The sequence below is a fragment of the Microcaecilia unicolor genome, chromosome 9 (assembly GCF_901765095.1).
Source record: "Microcaecilia unicolor chromosome 9, aMicUni1.1, whole genome shotgun sequence".
NCBI lineage: Eukaryota > Metazoa > Chordata > Amphibia > Gymnophiona > Siphonopidae > Microcaecilia > Microcaecilia unicolor.
Window position 1 is genome coordinate 223,838,298 of NC_044039.1, and position 22,587 is coordinate 223,860,884.

Genomic DNA, 22,587 nt, shown 5'->3' on the forward strand with positions numbered 1-22,587 from the left:
GCCCCTGTATAAGTCGTTGGTGAGGCTCCACCTGGAGTATTGTGTTCAGTTTTGGAAGCCATATCTTGCGAAGGATGTAAAAAAAATTGAAGTGGTGCAAAGGAAAGCAACAAAAATGGTATGGGATTTGCGTTACAAGACGTATGAGGAGAGACTTGCGGACCTGAACATGTATACTCTGGAGGAAAGGAGAAACCAGAGGTGATATGATACAGATGTTCAAATATTTGAAAGGGATTAATCCGCAAACGAACCTTATCCGGAGATGGGAAGGCGGTAGAACTAGAGGACATGAAATGATTTAGAGATGGGAGTAACTAGCAAGGTAATTAAATTTGCTGATGACACAAAGTTATTCAAAGTTGTTAACTCGTGACAGGATTGTGAAAAATTACAGAAGGACCTTACGAGACTGGGCGGCTAAATGGCGGATGACGTTTAATGTGAGCAAGTGCAAGGTGATGCATGTGGGAAAAAAGAACCCGAATTATAGCTACGTCATGCAAGGTTCCACATTAGGAGTTATGGACCAAGAAAGGGATCTGGGTGTCGTCATTGATAATACACTGAAACCTTCTGCTCAGTGTGCTGCTGCGGCTCGGAAAGCGAATGTTGGGTATTATTAGGAAAGGTATGGAAAACAGGTGTGAGGATGTTATAATGCCGTTATATCGCTCCATGGTGCGACCGCACCTTGAGTATTGTGTTCAATTCTGGTCGCCGCATCTCAAGAAAGATATAGTGGAATTGGAAAAGGTGCAGCGAAGGGCAACTAAAATCATAGCGGGGATGGGACGACTTCCCTATGAAGAAAGACTAAGGAGGCTAGGGCTTTTCAGTTTGGAGAAGAGACGGCTGAGGGGAGACATGATAGAGGTATATAAAATAATGAGTGGAGTGGAACAGGTGGATGTGAAGCGTCTGTTCACGCTTTCCAAAAATACTAGGACTAGGGGGCATGTGATGAAACTAGTGTAGTAAATGTAAAACAAATCGGAGAAACTTTTTCTTCACCCAACGCGTAATTAAACTCTGGAATTCGTTGCCGGAGAACGTGGTGAAGGCGGTTAGATTGGCAGAGTTTAAAAGGGGGTTAGACGGTTTCCTAAAGGACAAGTCCATATACCACTACTAACTGGACTTGGGAAAAATCCACAATTCCGGGAATAACGTATAGAATGTTTGTACATTTGGCAAGCTTGCCAGGTGCCCTTGGCCTGGATTGGCCGCTGTCGTGGACAAGATGCTGGGCTCGATGGACCCTTGGTCTTTTCCCAGTGTGGCATTACTTATGTACTTATGAGATTGAAGTGGGGCAGACTCAAGAAAAATGTCAGGAAGTATTTTTTCACAGATAGATTGGTGGATACTTGGAATGCTCTCCCGCGGGAGGTGGTGATCTAAACGGTAACGGAATTCAAAAATGCGTGGGATAAACATAAAGGAATCCTGTTCAGAAGCAATGGATCCACAGAAGCTTAGCGGAGATTGGGTGGCAGAGCCGGTGGTGGGAGGCGGGGCTAGTGCTGGGCAGACTTCTATGGTCTGTGCCCTGAAAATGGCAGATACAAATCAAAGTCAGGTATACACATAAAGTAGTGTAGGGGTATTTCCCTGTGTGTCTCACCTTGCTGGTCTTGGCCTGCATAATCCTATGACATCAAGATGGCGTCTGTACTCCATGACCTGCACAGCAGTGATTTAGCTAATTCAGCTTTCTGGAAAATCACTAGCAGTCATGTAACACCAAGGTCATGCTGTGGGCAAACCAGCCCCCCTTTATCTCCCCGAGAAGCTGAAGGCTCCAGCAAGGCAGGTGAGAAACAGAAAATGCATACCACAATGTAATAACTTGAAGGTCAAGAACAACGGACCCTTCTTGACATGCAGTGAGCTGAGGAAGATCCAGATTGGGTTCCTGCAGTCACCTGACCGAGAGGTACTGGAAAAGGGTAGAAGCGGACAAGAAGACGAGTGAGAGAGTCCTGATAAGGCCCACCGTCTTGTGAACTGTGTATCCGGAGGAAGTAGCACTGGTTCAGCCGTACCAGCCAGAGTGACTGTGACCCTGTTTGTGCAGAGGCCCTGGGATAATTCTGAGGCTAAGATTCGCTGCAAAAGTCAGCTTGAGTCAGAGAAGCAACCTGTGCCCACATCCAAGAGACTGCCCGAGAGAGACAGCCTGGTGAGTGACACAGTGATTTATTTCCTATTAGTCTGGGATTAGTGCAGAGCTGGCCTTAGCCTGGAGAGGTTACCTCGGTGACTCTTGGTCAGGAAGATAAGCTGCTAATAACCGTACTACCTCGTGACATAGTTATAGCATTACCATTACCAATCAGTGGTGTGATTCATATAGTAACAGTAAGAATCAGTGTGTAGTTGTGACAATATAGTTTGTAACTTTATCAGCCGTATTTTTGTATTCAGCTAAAGCTTGCCAGAGTTTTTATATTTGTATCTATATTTTCTTATCTATAATAAACATATATATATATATATATATATTATCTGTGGCTTGGTGTCAGTTCTCCCATGGTACATCTGATAAGGTGACAGATCCAAGGTTCTGTATAATAATACCCCTAGGCTGAGCTAAGAACCTTGGAATAAGTAATCTGGGAATAATTGTTATCCTAAGTATTATTTATTTACGTCTACAGTAGCACATATTATTATTATTTATTGCATTTGTATCCCACATTATCCCACCTTTTTGCAGGCTCAATGTGGCTTACAATTCAACATGAGTTGTGGAAATCTGTCTGAGAAAATACATTTAGTATAGCAAAAGGATCTTATGGTAAAGGTGGTAATAATAAAACAAGATAATGTCTTAGTAAGTCTTAGAGTAGGACAGTTCTAGTTTCATAAGGAGGGTTCACATGTATTAATCTGTGTGGTATGTTCTTTCGAAGAGGTGGGTCTTCAATAGTTTGCGGAAGGTAATCAGTTCATAGGCCGTTTTTAAATTGCGTGGTAGTTCATTCCAAAATTGTGTGCTCAGATAGGAAAAGGTTGACGCATGAATTAGTTTGTATTTTAGACCTTTGCAATTAGGGAAGTGAAGGTTAAGGAATGTGTGGGATGATTTTTTGGTATTCCTTGGTGGTAGGTCTGTCAGATCTGTCATGTAGGCTGGAGCGTCACCGTGGATGATTTTGTGAACTAGAGTATATATTTTGAACGTGATGCGTTCTTTGAGTGGGAGCCAATGTAGCTTTTCTCGTAGGGGTTTGGCGCTTTCATATTTTGTTTTACCGAATATGAGTCTAGCTGCAGTGTTCTGGGCTGTCTGAAGTTTCTTGATTATATACTCCTTGCAGCCAGCGTAGAGTGCATTGCAGTAGTCAAGATGACTGAGAACCATTGATTGTACCAAGATGCGAAAAACGGTCCTTGGGAAGTAAGTTCTTACTCTTTTTAATTTCCACATTGAGTGGAACATTTTTTTGGTTGTGTTTTTCGCGTGACACTCGAGTGCGTGGGATATGCATAAAGGAATCCTGTGCAGTAGGAATGGATCCTCAGAAGCTTAGCCGAAATTGGATGGCGGAGCAGGTGGGGGAAGAGGGGTTGGTGGTTGGGAGGCGAGGATAGTGGAGGGCAGACTTATACGGTCTGTGCCAGAGCCGGTGATGGGAGGCGGGACTGGTGGTTGGGAGGCGGGAAATACTGCTGGGCAGACTTGTGCCCTGAAAAAGGCAGGTACAAATCAAGGTAAGGTATACACATATGAGTTTATCTTGTTGGGCAGACTGGATGGACCATGCAGGTCTTTTTCTGCCTTCATCTACTATGTTACTATGTTATGTGTCGATCAATAGTAACTCCAAGAATTTTTAGGGTGCCCGAGATTGGGAGGTTCAGGTTTGGTGTGTTAATGGTGGTAAATTTCTTCATGTTGTGTTGAGATGTGAGTACTAGGCATTGAGTTTATCTTGTTGGGCAGACTGGATGGACCATACAGGTCTTTCTCTGCCGTCATCTACTATGTTACTATATCATTTCTTTGCTGCATTATGATGCTCAGAAAAGAAATACTGAGGTGGAGCCATCCAAAGGACATCCTCAAAACACTGACAAATCAGTACAAAGCAGAAAACTCTTACTGCTAGGAGACTTAATTATCAGGCATCAAATTAGAAACACAGTTCAAAGCTCCCAATCTAGTGAAAATGCCTTCAAGGATCCTCTGCTACCAGAAGTACCAAACAAATACTGAATGTGGTCCGAGAAAAGAGGAAAGGATCAAATACTGATATTGTAATACACCTAGGGACAAATGACCTGGCAACAATAGCAAGTTTGAAGCACAGAGTGTTCCAGAAGCTTGGGGAGAGACTCAAGTCTTTGGTTTGGACTGTAACTTTTTCTGAAATTATTCCTACACTAGTAAAAAAGGCCCGTTTCTGGCTGAAATGAAATGGGCGCTAGCAAGTTTTGCACGGAGTGTGTATGTTTCAGAGAGTGTCTGTGAGAATGACTGTGTGAGAGTGAGAATGTGCAAGTGTGTGTGTGTGACAGAGAGTGGGTGTGAGTGTGTCTGTGAGAGTGCGTGTGTGTATGTGAGAATGAGTGTGTGCGAGTGTGTATGTGAGACAGTGAGTGTCCTTCCCTGTCCCCCCTGTCAGGTGTCAGGACTGGAGGGACTGTGGACAGTCATGAAGGCAGCCCCTACCAAAATAATGAAAGCAAGACCATTTGTATAATAATCATTGCATTCCAGAGAACAAAATGGAGCAAGTTCCCACATGCTATCTTTTGCAGAGTGTTCCAGAAGCTTGGGGAGAGAATCAAGTCTTTGGTTTGGACTGTAACTTTTTCTGAAATTATTCCTACATATGGAAAGGAGAGTAAAACAGAGGAGTTCAATAAGTGGCTTGAAGCTGAGAGACTGACTGCAGGGTGCACAGCTGCAATGAAAACAAAACCAAACTGCAATCCTGGGGGAGGTGACAGCAATAAAAAATTTAAAGTGATACTCACTGCACTTAAAATAGAGAACAGCTGCCAGCTCCTCCAAGTGGGAAAAAGCACAGGAAGGCTAAATTTGGAGTGTTTCTTGACCCCCACTGTGCAGATGCTGCTCACAGACTCCAAAGTACTGTGGAAACCAAGCTGGATCTTAAATTCCTGAGAGGTTTTCCTGCTATTGTAGTTTGATTCTGATTTTCTTTGGAGTGAGGAAGAAGGTCATGACTGCTGGGGAGGGACCTGGAGCCACCAGGTGTACCCCAGCTAAGCCTAACAGCCCAGACTCAACCAAACCAGAAGGAACAGGAGCCCACTAAATCAGAGTCCAGACTCAGTTCAGTTTGTGTTCTCTATCTCTCCATCTGCTAGTAGATGGACATAACCCATCTGTTTCCAGATTCATCTCTGATGACAAGGAAATGGCCATTTAACCTTACCCTCTGTTTTCTGTCCAGTAACCAATTCCTAATCCACAAAAGAACACTGCCTCCTATCCCATGACTTTTTAATTTTTTCAGTCTCTCATGAGGAACTTTGTCAAAAGCTTTCTGAAAATGCAGATACACCACATCAACCGGCTCACCTTTATCCACATGTTTATTCACGCTTTCAAAAAGAAATGAAGCAAATTGGTGAGGCAAGACTTCCCTCGGCTGAACCCATGCTGACTCTGTCCTATTAAACCATGTTTGTATACATGTTCCGTAATTTTATTCTTTATAACAGTTTTCACTATTTTGCCTGTCACTGATGACAGGCCTACCAGTCTGTAATTTCTCGGAAACCTTTTTAAAAATCAGCGTTACAGTGGCCACTCTCCAATCTTCAGGTGCTACAGAAGTGATGATTACTAACAGATCAGCATGTTCATGTTTGAGTTTTTGTTAAGTACCCTGGGGTGTATACCATCTGGGAGCATCTCACCCTATACAATGCATCCTAGGATGCACTGTATCAGTTTATCAAATAAGGCAAATGATTGCTTTATTTAGCAGACTGACCATGCATGGTGCATTCCGATCCATCATGAGAAGTCAGGTGCCACTATTATACAAAGGTGACCGTGTAGAGGCAGGAGTGGGTGTCACTTCCTGCCTTTCAATTTAAAGGGACGAATGGAAGACAAGGATCTGTAGTATTGGAACAGTACACCACCAAATAGCTACTGTTGTTGCTGCTGTCTGAATTTAGAGCTGTGTAGGGGTCTGGGCCCACTAGCTCCATGGTGCAGAGAAGGGCAACGAAAATGATAAAGGGAATGGGACGACTTCCCTGTGAGGAAAGGCTAAAGTGGTTGGGGCTCTTCAGCTTGGAGAAAAGACGGCTCAGGGGAGATATGATAGAGGTCTATAAAATAATGAGTGGAGGGGAACGGGTAGACGTGAAGCGTCTGTTTACGCCTCCCAAAAATACTAGGACTAGGGGGCATGCAATGAAGCTACAAAGTAGTAAACTTAAAACGAATCGGAGAAACCTTTTCTTCACTCAACGTGTAATTAAACTCTGGAATTCGTTGCCTGAGAATGTGGTAAAGGCGGTTACCTTAGTGGAATTTTAAAAAGGTTTGGACGGCTTCCTAAAGGAAAAGTCCATAGACCGTTATTAAATTGGACTTGGGGAAAATCCACTATTTCTGGGATAAGCAGCATAAAATGTTTTGTACTTTTTTGGGATCTTGCCAGGTATTTGTGACCTGGATTGGCCACTGTTGGAAACAAGATGCTGGGCTTGATGAACCTTTGGTCTGTCCCAGTATGGCAATACTTATGTACCAGACACATTTGTGGGATCAAGGAGTGGGGTCAAAATGACCCCTAGCATATTTTTGTGGGGTGAAGGGGAGAGAGTGGAGGGGTGCAATGGGGCACTTGGACCAAAATTTCAGGGTGGGGTATGAGATGTTTGGGGGTTCAGGGACTGAAGGCCATAAGGGCCATTTGCGGGGGTTATAGAGAGTCATAGATGTCAGGAGCCTCTGAAGTGGGAGGAATCAGTGCAATGAGAAGCATCAGGTCTATGCTAGTGTCAACTGGAGGACTTGCGCAAAACCAGCAGCTGAGCTAGCGCAGACCTGTGTGCTCATGCAATCTGGTGTGCTCGTCTGTTTTTATACAGGATTTGTTTACTTCGTTGGGTAGCTAAATTGTTGGGATAGGCTTTCATTAGGATGCCGTGTGTTAAGTGTTAGCACATGGCTCTAACATAAGCTTACTGCATTGACCCCTCAGAGGGGAGCTTCATCTAGGAAAACTATGCTGCAATGGTAAGGCTTAGCTCCACAAAATACTAAGTTCGGGCTACTGTATGAGAGCTTTATATTCCGTTATTTTTTCACTATTAAAGAAGACATCACAGAGATGATATTTTCTGGAAAATACTTTAATTAAATCTGTACATCAGCACCTTATTCATAAAGCACACATAAATCACTTATTAAACACATCCACACACTGAAAAGAATTATACAGGGCCAGACTAGTCAGCTGCCTCCTGACATGAAGCTGGGACAGAAAAGCACTGTGAGACAGCATTCCTCTCATATAGCGATTGAAAATGCTGGAAGGGGAGACTGCAGCAGAGCTCCAGCTAAAGATTCTGGGCACAGCTCAGCCAATGCCAGGAAGAGGCTGTCATGCCTATATGGTGTTTCTGAATTCAAGAGAGGACATAAGGGCTATGTTTTTCTATTTTTTGAAAAGTAAATCGATGGGAGTCTTCAGTGCTTTCCTAATGTGAGATGTCATATGTTCCCCAAGCTCAGATCCCAGAAACAGGATCACAAAGCGTAAGAAGGAAGGCACAAGCTGCAATTCACAGCACTCTTGTCAACTCTCTTGCATCTAGAAGCACAGCTCTGTGCAGACACCAGCAAATCTGCTTTCAGGACTCACCCAAATTTGGAAAGCTGGGGGCTGCTCTCTCTGACCAGCTGGTTTCAGGAATCAGAAAGCTCTCGTCTAGCAGCCAAGTAATTAATAAATGGGCCTTCTAAGTTACCCGCACCACAGCTTACCCCAGTGTTGAACCCACTCATGTTTCCCAAAGAAAAAAGAGAATGTTTTCTAGAGGATAATCTTTCTTTTGAGATCTATTTCTGTTTCTAAGCATATACCCATGAGCTAGTGGGCAGCAACCATGAGAACTGAATTTCCCATGAATCCTGTGCTTTGAGAGAGAGAAAAAACTGCTGTACAAGAGCATCAGTCTCTGCTACTTCTTACAGCTTTGGAAATGTTTTGGTGGTGCCATTTTAAGGTGTGAGCACCTGTTGTACACTGTACCTCCAGCCAGCAAGAACTCACTCATCTGAAATTGAATTACTTAATTAAAAGAACAAACACAAAAAATTGTTCTCACTCTTTAAATGATTTCAAGAATATTGAGAGTGCACATTTCTGAGCACCTGTTCAGTCAATATATCAAAAAAGAACTCCTGTGACGACATAATCAGAAGAGTTAGAGGCACTGCTAATATAGCATGCACAGTAAGAGCGGTCACGTGCCAAGGCTGGCCCTGAGCAGTGAGGAAAAGAGGAGAAGGGGGAAAAGCAATGAAAGAATGAATGGAAAAGAGGAGAGAGTGAGAGAGATCATCACTGCAGAAGAGATTCGGGTACGCCATCATCCATGCTGTTACTTTTCATGCAATCTTCAGGCCTCAGCAGATCTCCTCTGGAAGATGTTCATTGCAGTTTGCCTTCTCCACTGCCAGAACAGGACACTGTCCCACAACTGCTGCTAGCTTCTGCCCCACATTGCTCAGGCTTCAGCGTTCATCGTGTTTTCAGAGCATTTCTTTCAGTACACACAGAAGCTGAAAAGAAAAACAGACACATCACTAAACTAAAACATGTGGGCAGTGGTGTGCTGGTAAATGTTTAACAACAGGCTCTTTCCCCGGTCCACCTCTGCGCCCCCCCCCCAAATTGCAGAGCTGGCTATAGCCGGGGAGAGAGCCTGGGGGGGGGGGGGGGGGGGGGCAATGCATTACTCCAAGAAAAAAAAAATTAAATGATCCCAGGTTCCAATCTAATTCATGTTTAATGTGGGATAAAATGCCATAAATAAGTAAATAAATAAATATAAACTTTTAATGTTGAGCACCTGATTCTCAAAGTGGACATATTCCAAACACTATAATGAAAATAAAATGATTTTTTCTACCTTTGTTGTTTGGTGACTGTTTTTCTGGTCATGCTGGCCCAGTATCCTATTCTGCTGCTATCTGTCCTCTTAACTCCATTTCCAGGGCTTCCTTTCCATTTATTTCTTTACTTTCCGCCTTTCTTCTTCATTTCTTGCCCTACATCCGTAAGTAAAAGCTGGGTCGTCCGCAGACATGGATCCAGCTTCTGCCTATTTTCTTCATCCATGTGCAGTTTTTCTCCTCTCTTCCTTTTCCCTCATCTCATCTCCTTCCTCACTCTTTCCTCCCCTCCATCCATGTCCAGCATTTCTTCTCTCCCTTCCCTCTCCTCCATCCACCCATGTCCAGCAACCCTCCTCTCCCCCTCCCATCTACCCATGTCCAGCAACCCTCCTCTCCCCCTACCCTCCCCTCCAGCCACCCATACCCAGCGATTCTCTTTGCTCCCCTGCCCCCCCCAGCCACCCATACCCAGTGATTGTCCTCTATCCCCTGCCCCCCTCCAGCCACCCATGCCAGCGATTGTCTTCTCTCCCCTGCCCCCCCTCCAGCCACCCATACCCAGCAATTGGCCTCTCTCCCCTGCCCCCTTTCCAGCCACCCATGCCAGCGATTGTCTTCTCTCCCCTGCCCCCCCTCCAGCCACCCATACCCAGCAATTGTCCTCTCTCCCCTGCCCCCCTCCAGCCACCCATACCCAGCAATTGTCCTCTCTCCCCTGCCCCCCTCCAGCCACCCATGCCAGCAATTGTCTTCTCTCCCCTGCCCCCTCCAGCCACCCATACCCAGCAATTGTCCTCTCTCCCCTGCCCCCCTCCAGCCACCCATGCCAGCAATTGTCTTCTCTCCCCTGCCCCCTCCAGCCACCCATACCCAGCAATTGTCCTCTCTCCCCTGCCCCCCTCCAGCCACCCATGCCAGCAATTGTCTTCTCTCCCCTGCCCCCTCCAGCCACCCATACCCAGCGATTGCCCTCTCTCCCCTGCCCCCTCTCCAGCCACCCATGCCAGCGATTGTCTTCTCTCCCCTGCCCCCTCTCCAGCCACCCATGCCAGCGATTGTCTTCTCTCCCCTGCCCCTCCTCCAGTCACCCATGTCCACGACTCCCTTCTCTCCCCTGTCCCCCTCCAGCCACCCATGACCAGCAACTCTCTTCTCCCCTGCCACCCCCTCCGGTTGTTCAACGAATTCTTCGGGGCAGGCTGCCGGCGCTGACCCTCCCCCACTACCTGGATCGCTCTTCAAAATGGCCACCGACACTTACAAGGGCAGCCTCCAAGACTTCAGCAGAAGTCTCGCGAGGCCGCCGCTGGAAGTCTCGGCAGCCATTTTTTTAAATCATTTATAATTTTTCATTTTACAAGGGCCACTTGCAAACAGTAATACAGAGATGACTGTACATTAATACAATATTAGAGGAAAACAATCTCAACTAGGTAAATGGATTATATACAATCTTTCTCTTTCTTAGACCACAAAATAAATAGGGAGAGTGAAACAAGACAAGGAGATCAATTAAAAACAGTAAACAAAGAAATCATGGTATTAACCTTATTATCCCCAGTTACTATTTATCTGAATCATTATTCGACATTGATCGTCTGGTTGGCGTCTTCAAACCCAGGACGGTGTATAGTCAATTACTTTCGTTGGAAACATACTTATTATCCAATATTGGTGGAAATAATACACCTGATATCATTTTTTTCTCTTTTAAAACCAGAAATTATTTAACAATACAAACACTTGAATCTCTAATCCAATTCCCACTGATTAAGGTAATCCCAGTTTCACAGGCTTCACTCCTTTTGAATAAATATACCAAGAGGAATCATTTCAGAGGAAAAAACTTTAGAATCATTTCAGAGCAAAAAACTTTAGGAATCATACCCGGAACTCTGGGAAAACAACAATCTCGATATTAATCATCTGTAATAATATTCATTTTGTTCAAATGTTTCTGGTCTATTATCATTTTCAAAATCTTAACCATTTCCTACTCCTGTAGAACTTCATTTGCTGTATCAATTTTTCATTCTCAAAGGATTCGATTCGATTATCCATGTGGCTCACTAATAAGTTTATATCTGAAGCAAAATTATTTACTACCACCGTTAGGTCCTGGAGCGCCTTCCAGGTGATATTCAATGTAACCTCCACGGGAGCCAAAAACTCCAAGCTGATAGCTCTTACGGGTTTAGGAGTGGCACCGCCGACACGGGTTCAGCTGTAAACGACTTCCGTTTCAGCATACACTCCTAACTTACTCCTCCACTCCTTTGGACATGGTGGTTAAATGACTCGGGAGCGATGAAGTTGTTTCCAGGTCCAAGAGCATTGACGCTCCTTCGCCGGCGCTAATCAAAGGACTCATCAACCCAGTCATCTGTGGGCAGCTCGTTGCGCAGCGGTCCCATACTTGCTGCACAGGGGACAAAACGCTGGTCATTGGCGGCTGACCCCCCATTGTCCCCTTCCTCTCAGTTAAGGTAACTGCAAATGCAGAGAGGAAATTTCAAGTAAACAAAGACAGAAATTTCAGAGGACAGCTGGGCCGTTGAGCGTATGAGCTTCAGGTCACCATCTTTCCACTCTCCCTAGTTTGGGACACTCTTTGTCTGGTTTCTCCTCAGAGGCCTGTCTGATATGGGTAACCCTTCAGCATAGCCCTCTGAGTCATTGAAACACAGAAGCCCCTCCACCACTACAAGGTGGTGTCCCTTCGGAGGGGTCGGTGGCCATTTTTAAAGAGCGATCCGGCAGCGGGGGAGGGTCAGCGCCGGCAGTGGGCAGGCAAGACTGCCTGTCTCGAAGAATTCGCGGAATAAGGGAGGTGAGGGACCACCGGACCCTATAGGAAGGAGGGAGGGAGGAAGGAAGGAGAGCCGGCTCGCTCTCAGGAACAACCGGCTTGCAAGTTGGTAAAAAATTTAACAACCGTCTCCAGCACACCACTGCATGTGGGGAAGCTCATGGAATTATTCCAAACTCTCTCTGCATGTTCAGGCCTCTGCGTTTACGGAGTGGGGGAGAGGCTGATATGTGTGTACATGTTTTTCTGTATCTGGTCGACCCATCAGTGAGAACAAGCAGCCTGCTTGTCCTTGGAGAATTTCAATTACACAAGAGGAAAAACCTAACCAAACTCTGGAGGGAAAAACCCAATATATTCTTGAAAAATACCACAAAGAAAAAGCAAACTAATATGCTCATAATTATCACTGGACAATCACACACCAAACAGGTCAATTGCTTGTCCACAATATTATCATATCATTGCACATTAATTTTTTCAGTGACAACACCTATGTGCCTTATTCCAACAATATAACTGTGTCATATACTACAAAAAACAGACTTATCTTATTTTGCCATGTTCAATAGTCAGCTCAGTAAACAGGGCTTCCTTAATGGGTCCCGTTATGGCTGCTGGGACCTCCCATGACAGTCTCGCGAGATTGCTGCTGGAGGTCCTGGCAGCCATTTTGAGATTGGAGGCAACATGGGTAGGAGAACTGCTGATCACTCCTGCCCACGCTGGCTTCAATTTCAAAATGGCTGCTGGAACCTATCACATAAGCTAGATGCAAAGGATTGATAAAGAAGGCTACAAGAGAATATGAAGAAAAACTTGCTGTGACAACAAAACTCATAGTAACAACTTTTTCAGTTACATCAGAAGCAGAAAGCCTGTGAGGGAATCCGTGGGACCGTTAGATCAGGAAGGAGCAAAACAGGCACTCAGGGAGGACAAGGCCATAGCAGAGAGACTGAATGAATTCCTTGCTTCAGTCTTTATGGAAGAAGATGTAAGAGGTCTACCTGTACCAGAAATGGTTTTCAAGGGTGAACATGAAAAGGAACTGAAAGAAATTTCAGTGAGCCTGGAAGATGTACTGAGCCAAATCGACAAATTAAAGAGTTAGAAATTAACTGGTACTGAAACAACTCAAACATGAAATTGCTGATCTACAGTGATCTGTAAACTGTCGTTAAAATTGTCCTTAGTACCTGAAGATTGGAGGGTGGCCAATATAATGCCAATTTAAAAAAAGGTTCCAGGGGTAATCTGAGAAATTACAGACTGGTAAGCGTGACTTCAGTGCCAGGCAAAATAGTGGAAACTATTATAAAGAACAAAATTACAGAACACAAAGACAAACTTGGTTTAATGGGACAAACTAAGTCATCATGGGTTCAGCCAAGGGAAGTCTTGCCTCACCAATTTCCTTCATGTCTTTGAAGGCATGAATAAACATGTGGATAAAGGTGAGCCAGTTTGTGTAGTGTATCTAGATTTTCAAAGTTCCTCATGAGAGAGTCCTGCGAAAATTAAATAGCCATCGGATAGGAGGCAATGTCCTTCTGCAGATTAGGAATTGGTTATTGGACCCTTATTTTATCATCCCCACCTTAGTAATTCCCTTATCTCTTATTTGTCCTGTTTGTCTGTCCTAATTAGTTTGTAAGCTCTGTCGAGCAGGGACTGTCTCTTCATGTTCAAGTGTACAGCGCTGCGTACGTCTAGTAGCGCCATAGAAATGATTAGTAGTAGTGGACAGAAAACAGCGGGTAGGATTAAATGGCCATTTTTCTCAATGCAGGAGGGTGAATAGTGGAGTGCCACAGGGATCTGTACTGGGACCGGTGCTATTTAAAATATCTAGGAATGATCTAGAAACCGGAATCATGAGTGAGGTGATTAAATTTGCAGGTGACACAAATCTATTCAAAGTTGTCAAAATACATGCAGAATGTGAAAAACTGCAAGAAGGCTTTGGATACTGGAAGACTGGGCATCCAAATGGCAGATGAAATTTAATGTGGACAAATGCTTAGTGATGCACATTGGGAAGAATAATCCAAATCATTGTTACCTGATGCTGGGGTCCACTTTAGAAGTCATCACTCAAGAAAAAGATCTAGGTGTCATTGTTGACAATATGTTAAAATCATCTGGCCAGTATGCTGCGGCAGCAAAAAAGCAAACAGGATACTAGGAATTATTAGGAAAGGGATGCAAAACAAAACCCCAAATATTATAATACCTCTGTATCGCTCCATGGTACGACCTTACCTTAAGCATTGCGTTCAATTCTGGCCGCCGTATCTCAAAAAAAGATATAGTGGAATTAGAAAAGGTTTAAAAAAGAGCGACCAAAATGGTACAGGGGATGGAACACCTCCCATATGAGGAAAGGCTAAAGAGGTTAGGATTCTTCAGCTTGGAAAGCGACAGCTGAGGAGGGATATGATTGAGGTCTATAAAATCCTCAAAAATCCTCCACTCAAAGACACTAATAGCACGCTGCACGCAACACGATGTTACAAATGAAGAGTAACCCTATGAATGAAGTGCTGTACCACTGGACATGAGTTATCACTTATTGCCGAAGTAAATGGAAAACTCTGAGGGTACTCTCGCAAAAACATTTTACTCGAGTGAGATACAGGAAGAGTATGAAACTGTGTTATTATTTACTTACTTATTATTACATTTGTAGCCCGCGCTTTCCCACTCAGAGCAAGTTCAATGTGGCTTACATAGTAACAGGGATTACAGAGTATTGATGAAGAAAAAAAATAAGTATATCAGAATAAAAAGAAATAAGTAGGTAGGGAGGTATGAACAAGGGTAGGTGAGCATTGAAGGAGGGGTAGAGGAGGCGGAAGGGGGATGGGACATGGGATAAGCATAGAGAAATTAGGTAGTAATAGTCCTGGTTCCATTCAAAGAGTATGCTGCCTAAGCACTAGTCTAGAAATAACAGCTTAACTTACATAGTGTGTATTTGCAAAGGAGACGTACACAGGGGCGGAGCATAGGCAGGGCTCCCGCTTAATTTACAAAATATTCTAAGTTACATGCATCCCTGCTGTATTTAGGCACCTGTGCAACTGCCTAAATGTTAGGCTAGCTGTTACACAGGCTCCTATTGCCCAAACGACATTTCCCCCAAGGAGCAACATCCAGCTGCCATGCTCCACAAGTATTTCCCAGCTGCCACTATGCACCTCTGCGCCACGTTCATTTGTGGGGCGATATCCCTGACAGAGAGCTTTGTCCATGGGAAGCAAAGTGGTGGCTGGGAATGCTTACAGGGCATGGCAGCTGGATTTGGCTATGCAATGCTTGGGAAAACGTTATTTAGCTCCTAAACATCTCAGGGCCTAAACATCCTACACTGTTTGCAAATGAAAGTTCATGGAGGCATATTCCAGCCTTGGCTTCAACTGAACAACAAGCTTAAAAGGAACAGAAGGAAACAGACAGTTATCGCAAAATTATAGGCACAGTTTGAGATAGGCATTATGTGCTTGTGACCTCCCAAATATTGGAGGTGTTATTGCTGAATTGATCCCCCTCCCTCCACTGCCAATATTTATTTCAGACTTTTGATATACCGCTGCAAGGTCTACATAAAGGCATCTTCTTTATCCTTCGTCTCTCCCCCTACAAGGTAACAGGCAAACTACATCTATGTCCCAAATATTTTGCAAGCTAAAAACTATTTTGATAAAGGTACCCTGCACTGGCCATGCCCTATCTCAAAGAGTCTGAGATAATGCCACCCAATGCATGATGCTCTTCATGCAGGGTTACAGGGGACTCGTGGCCAGTCTAGATGTGGCTTTCATGCAGATACCGATGATACTCCTATACTGCCAATGAACGGGATTCCTTCAGGTTCATGTGGTACTGATATCACATGAACTTCTATGACTTCTCTGTTACAGAATCATATGATATCCCTGCCCAGTGTTTATGTGGTATTTATTTTTTTATTTGGTACATTTGTATCCCCTTTCTATACCTGGATTCCATACAGGTACTTTTCCCCTCATGCACTCTTGGTCTCCAGCTTTTTTCGCTTGTGCTCACCAGGGGTGTATCTGAACTTCAATGGTAGGGGGGGCCAGAGCCGAGGTGAGGGGGCACATTTACCCCCCTCCCCCAGCATCGTTGACCCCCCCCCTGCTGAAGACGACGACACCACCACCACCTCCTTTAAACCCCCCCTCTCGCCGCCGCCGCCAACGACACCACCACCCGCCCGACGACGACACCACCACCTGGCTCCAACTACTTTGAACCCCCCCCCCACCGTCACTCCGCCATCGCGCCTCACCTCCCTTTGCTGGCAGGGGACCCCAACCCCCGCCAGCGCTGCCGAAGTCTCCTTCCTTCGTTTGGGTTTGGTTTCTGACGTCCTGCACACACGTACAACGTGCAGGACGTCAGACTCACAGAAACAAGTTCTGTTTCTATGAGTCTGACGTCCTGCACGTTGTACGTGCTTGCAGGACGTCAGAAACCAAACCCAAACGAAGGAAGGAAGGAAAGGGAGGAGAGCAAAGGGAGGTGAGGCGCGACGGCGGAGTGACGGCGAGAGGAGGAGAGGGTCGTCGGTAGGGGGGTCCAGGGGCAAATCTACGGGGGCCAGGCCCCTGTGGCCCCATAGCAGATACGCCCCTGGCGCTCACTCTCACTCTTTCCTATGGCTCCCCTTACTCTAATGTTCTCTGTGTATCTACTCTGAGTCATGCTCACTGCTGTTTCCAGCTGGCTGAGGGACTAAAGGACTAAGCTGCGTAACCATCTACATGCGCCCGAATGCCAAAATGGAGTTACCACCCAGGTACCGTGTGGCTCTTGTGGGAATTTCATTTTTGGTGTGCGTCCAATATGCGCATCCGAAAAATAATTTTTATTTTCGGATGTGCGTATTGGACACGCGCAAAGTGGCATTTGACACGCATAGGTCAATACAGCCCAGTTACCGAGTGAGTCTTTACCGCTAGGTCAATGGCTTGTGGTAAAGGTTGCAGACCCAAAATGGGCACGCGGCAATTTTAATTTTGCCACATGTCCATTTTTGGCAAAAATTTTTAAAAGGCCTTTTTTACAGGCACGCTGAAAAATGGATCGGCGCATGCCCAATACTCACGCCTACACTACCGCAAGCCATTTCTCAGTGCACCTTAGTAAAAGGACCCCTAAGGTTTTTATGTTAAACTTAAAGATGGTAGTTTCAAAATGTGAAAACAAAGGTTTAAAAAAAAACCTTTATAGGGGTAGAATGTGCTTTGCTGTTTGCTGTGGAGCTCATATATTACCTTAATCTGGCCCTGGTTGAATTGTTTTTCCTTTTCTTTGCCCTACGACTTTGCTGGTAGCCCTGGAACCATAGGCAACAGGTTTAGATCTGGCAAATATAACCTGAGAGGTGGTAAAAGCAGCATCTAGAAAATTGATAGAAAATTCACTTACACAAAATACTGGAAGTTCAAGCTTCATACTCTATTATATTATAATATAATTCTGTGATCCAAATTTTGGTTCACTTCATGCTAAGCTCTCCTATTCACTAGAAACACATCCTCCATCTTGGGCCGCCTGATCACCTATAAGCCCTCCCCAGGCCTACCTTAAAAAGCTGTAGTGGTCTAGTGGCCTTTTTGTGGGCAGGAACGAAGCCCAGTGTCGCTGCTCAGTTAAAATGGCTGCCAAGACTGCCCATGGAAGCCGCACAAAGACTGCCACGGGAGGTCCTGGAAACCATTATTTACTTTTTTTAATTTTTTAGATGTCTTTATTGTAATCTAGAATATGAATACATACAAGAACCAAACTGGTATAAGAAACAGCTGAGAAAAAAAAATGAAAAACTCATTCCATACCCAGAATACATTTGAAAATGGGGAGATTAGAACAACCTCCCAAGTGGATTATAGGCAATAAAGTAAAACCAAGTTCAATAAAACACTTCTATACATTTTTGTAGAAATAGATGCATCCCAAATAAGAAATCTCCCACCCCACCCCCACCTCATAGAAGAAAAGGACAAGGAAACTATCAAAATCACAAGATCCAAAAACATTCAGAACAAAACAACAACCAATGTACAGTCAGTATGAACAGCTTGCTAAGAAAGGTTTCAAAATATTTTCCCACGTATGTACAGCGGGGCCAATATTGAGACCGCGAGAAGGAGTCCGGCTAACTCCCGAGGTCGGTGGCGAACCTGGAAATTCAATGCCGGGGCCCCTATCTGACAACTGGAATTGAATTTGTTTTTTTGGGCTGCAAAACACATAGATGGTTAAGCTGATATTCATTGGCTGACCAGCTAAGTTAAAGTGGCCAAAGATAGATTTGCTATTTACGTGGGTCTATCTGGCTGCTAAACTTAGGTCAGCCAATGAATATATTGGCAATAACTGGCTATATCGTGTGACATAGCCACTGACCGGGCTAGCCGCTAAGTGGTAATATTCAGCCGAGATAGCTGGCTATCTCACGCTGAATATTAGCGCTTATCTGGCTTACAGTTAAATAGTTTTAAATATTATCTGGACTGTTTTTTTGATCACAATGAAGCGCTCCATGTCACAACATAGTCAACCAGTGAACAAAGAAGGGACACTGTGTTGTTTCCAGTGGGTAGCCAAATTCAGTTTAGCTGCATTCAAGGCCCGATGAACAAAGACTGGAACCGGGAAAGTCCTTGGGGCTTTTTCCCAAAATCAAAAACTAGAGGATGAAATTGAACAGGGCACCCAACCCAACGCTGAAATCTAGACTGAACAGCTCTCCAGTATGCTCTTGCTTTGACACAAGACCACCAAATGTGAGTCATTGTGCTCTGCTCACTACACTCTCCCTAACAAAGCAAGGAAACTGTTGGAAACATATGGTGAAGTCAGGTACGGGTCAAATAGCATTTGTACAACATTCTCATTGACTGAAACAGCCAATGCTACTTTTTCCGAAGTGGTCCAAACTTCAGGTGTGTAACGGGCCTGGAGTTTGGCTCAGTGTGGACTGCAGCCTGCATGTTTTGGTGCAAGCTTGTACAGTTCAAGCAGTCTGTGAGAAAGAGGAAGTGCTGCTTGCTTGCTTGCTTACTTACTGCTTGCTTGGTGATGTTGGAAACAGTTGAACACTGTATGTGCAAAGCAGGAACAAACAGAAAGATGAGTCAATGCCGGCTGACTATGCAGTCATCTGTTTGTTATTGACTATACAAGTAAGGGATAGACCCCTTTCCCAGCTGAAGCCCTCCTTGACGAGAATGAAGCAGAGATCCCAAACTACTCTCAGGCACGGCTGGAAACAACTGTGGAGGCACTGAGCTCCTCAGGTGTGGCTGGAAAGGGGCTTTCCCCAGTCATACTGGCTCGGAGCTGAAACGATGAGGAGTCTGATGATGTATGCCTGCTCTTCCTCAGTCTGTCCGTGTAAGTGTGTTCTCTTGCTTTTATATATTGGGATCTAATGGACCGGATACAGGTAATCCCCAACTCTATTTCCCAATTCACTCTATGTACATAAGTATTGCCATACTGGGACACATAGGAGCCAACATTTCAAAATGATTGGGGGAGCTGAATGAACGCAACCCAATATTCTCCCGCCACCTGCCACCACCTCAAAAAGAAATAGACTACATTCACCTTTCTTTTGTTTTGGTTTTTTAAAATATATTTTATTGCAACAGTCAGATAAAACAATAACACAGCAATACCAAATCGAAAATGAATGGTGTGCAAAATGAGTCTACTGTCTAAATAGTTGCAGGGTACAACAGCATTTCTTATCATCAGCTTTGGGAGACAGTGGGACTGCTGTGCTGATAGATCCTAAGTTCAAAACAGGCCATTTCTCTCATACTGACAAACCACAGCTGCAGATAGTGTTGGTGAATCTTCTGACACCCAATAGGACAGAATCAATTTCTTGATGAGCAAAACAGCATTATAAAGGAAGTGGCACTGCGAGGCCAAGATACCCTGCTCCACCAAGTGTTGCGGAATACCCAAACGTAAAGAGCCATAGTACCACTTGGGGAAGCACTGGACAACTCATGCCAACACCGACAGTCTTGCCAAACCTGAAACAATATGTTATCAAAATCTCAGAACCTAACAAACAGATCCCTATTCAGACACTTGGCCTTGCAGTCACACATTTATTTATTAGGATTTATTTACTGCATTTTTGAAGGAATTCACTCAAGGCAGTGTTCAGTAAGCATAGATCAAACATGAGCAATAGGCAATTACAGCACTAAAAATATTCAAAAACAATACAAAGTATTTCAACACAATACGTAATAGTAACATAGTAGATGACGGCAGAAAAAGACCTGCACGGTCCATCCAGTCTGCCCAACAAGATAAACTCATATGTGCTAGTTTTTATGCATACCTTACCTTGATTGGTACCTGTCTTTTTCAGGGCACAGACCATATAAGTCTGCCCAGTACTATCCCAGCCTCCCAACCACCGGCTCTGGCACAGACCGTATAAGTCTGCCCAGCACTATCCCTGCCTCCCACCCACCAGCCCCGGCACAGACCGTATAAGTCTGCCCAGCACTAGCCCCGCCTCCCAACCACCAGCTCTGCCACCCATTCTAGGCTAAGCTCCTGAGGATCCCTTCCTTCTGCACAGGATTCCTTTATGTTTATCCCACGCATGTTTGAATTCCGTTACCGTTTTCATCTCCACAACCTCCCGCGGGAGGGTATTCCAAGCATCCACCACCCTAAGAACTCCGGAGGCTCAGATGAGTGGGAAAGGCAGGGAAAAGCAAGCACGTCCAAGAAACATAGCGAGGCAAACTCCCCCAGATAATCCTCTCTTCAAAAAGGTAAAATTATGTCTTACCTGATAATTTTCTTTCCATTAGTCCCTCAGATCAATCCAGAGACCCGTGGGCCATGCCCCTCCTCCAGCAGGCCAGACAGAGTGAACTCAGAAGTCCGCCACAACAGAGCATGTGCAGCCATTATAATTGATAGTGAAAGGTAAAGCAAATACTAATCATTTCTTTAGCGCTACTAGACGTACGCAGCGCCATATAGATAGGTAAGAAAGAAAGCAGGAAGAGTTAGAAAGTAAGGTGATTGATATAAAGAAAGTTGCGCATGAGCTTAGAGAGATGGTTAAATATTATCTCAGCTAGGGTAGGAGTGGATAAACATGTCCCGCTGCAGTATATGCAGCCCGAGTCAATCCTTGTGTGTGTGAGTGAGACTAACAAGTTAGTTACTTCCTCCATTAAAGGCTTGGTTGAAGAGCCAAGTTTTCACCTGCTTCCTGAAGTAGAGATAGTCTTGTGTTAAGCGGAGCCTTTCAGGCAATGCATTCCAGAGTGTGGGGGCTACTCCAGAGAAGGCTCGCTTGCGGGTATCACATCGTGTGATGTCTTTTGGAGAGGGTGTGTCCTTGGCGGTGTCTGAAGGAAGATCCTATTTTTTAGGTACTCAAGGCCATTTCCTTTCAGGGCCTTGAAGATCAGAAATTTAGCTCTGTATTGTACTGGTAGCCAATGAAGTTTGTGGTGTGATGTGGTCATGTCGCTTGCAACCTTCTATGAGTCTTGCTGCTGCATTCTGAATCAATTGGAGCTGGTGCAGGCCCTTTGTAGTCAGACCATTGTATAGTGCATGCCATTGCAGTAATCCAGTCTTGATGTTATCATGGCATGTACAACTGGGATGCCATGATACAGATCATGCAGAACAGAGATACCCTCTTCAAATTCCTCAAAAATTAACCTGAAATCCTAAGAAGCTAGACTCTGCATGCAGCACAATACCAGAAAGAAACACATTGCTATACACTGCAAAATAAGACAGCTGTAAATTCTCAAATTGCACATATTCCAAACACTAAAATGAAAATAAAATGATTATTTTCTACCTTTGTTGCCTGGTGACTTTGTTTTTCTGATCATGTTGGTCCCAGTCTCTGATTCTGCTGCTCTCTATCTGTTCTCTTAACTCTGTTTCCAGGGCTTTCCTTTCCATTTATTTCTTTACTTTCCTCACTTCTTCTTCATTTCTAGCCCTACATCCATAGCTAAAAGCTGGGTCCTCTGCGGACTTGACTAGATAAAGTAATGTGGATCCAGCTTTTGCCTATTTTCTCCATCCATGTGTAGCTTTACTCCTCTTTTCCCTTCCCCTCATCTCAACTGCACCCCCCCTTTTCAGCCCCCGAGTTCCAGTTCAAACCCCAAGCTGACCTGCCCGCCCTCTTCTCCCACAACAGCCCTCCTTTCCTTCCTGCCGCCCAGCGTTGAAAACATATTTACCTCAAGTCGCGGCGGCAGTGAAAGCAGCAGGCTCACCTCCAGCCTTACCTTCCCTCGCAGTGTCCCGCCCTTGCAAAACCAGGAAATTATATCAGAGGAGGGTGGGACACAGAGGGAAGGGAAGGCTAGAAGTGAGCCTGCTGCTTTCACTGCTGCCGCGATTTGAGGTAAAATAAGTTTTAACCACTGGGCGGCAGGAAGCTGTTGTGGGAGAAGAGGGCAGGCAGGTCAGGCTGGGGTTAGAACTGGAATTTCCGATGTGTTCTGGTTCGGTGACAGGTCCCAAACTATTGGGGGTGCTCGAGCACCCACAACACCCACAGAGTCGGCACCTATGCTGGGACATACCAAAGGTC

At 44.8% G+C, this 22,587-nt stretch overlaps 1 protein-coding gene across 1 annotated transcript in view; it reads right to left on the reverse strand.

Moving 5' to 3' along the window:
* Positions 1-8,191: 8,191 nt before the first annotated feature.
* TTLL5 (tubulin tyrosine ligase like 5) overlaps positions 8,192-22,587 on the reverse strand; it is a 482,374-nt gene continuing 467,978 nt past the window's right edge. Inside the window, exons 36-37 of the mRNA XM_030213729.1 lie at positions 17,243-17,368; positions 8,192-8,791 (exon numbers count right to left, since the gene is read on the reverse strand). Of these exons, the coding sequence (XP_030069589.1) occupies positions 17,244-17,368 (125 nt within the window). The 3' untranslated portion in view covers positions 8,192-8,791; position 17,243. The remainder of the gene's footprint in view (positions 8,792-17,242; positions 17,369-22,587) is intronic.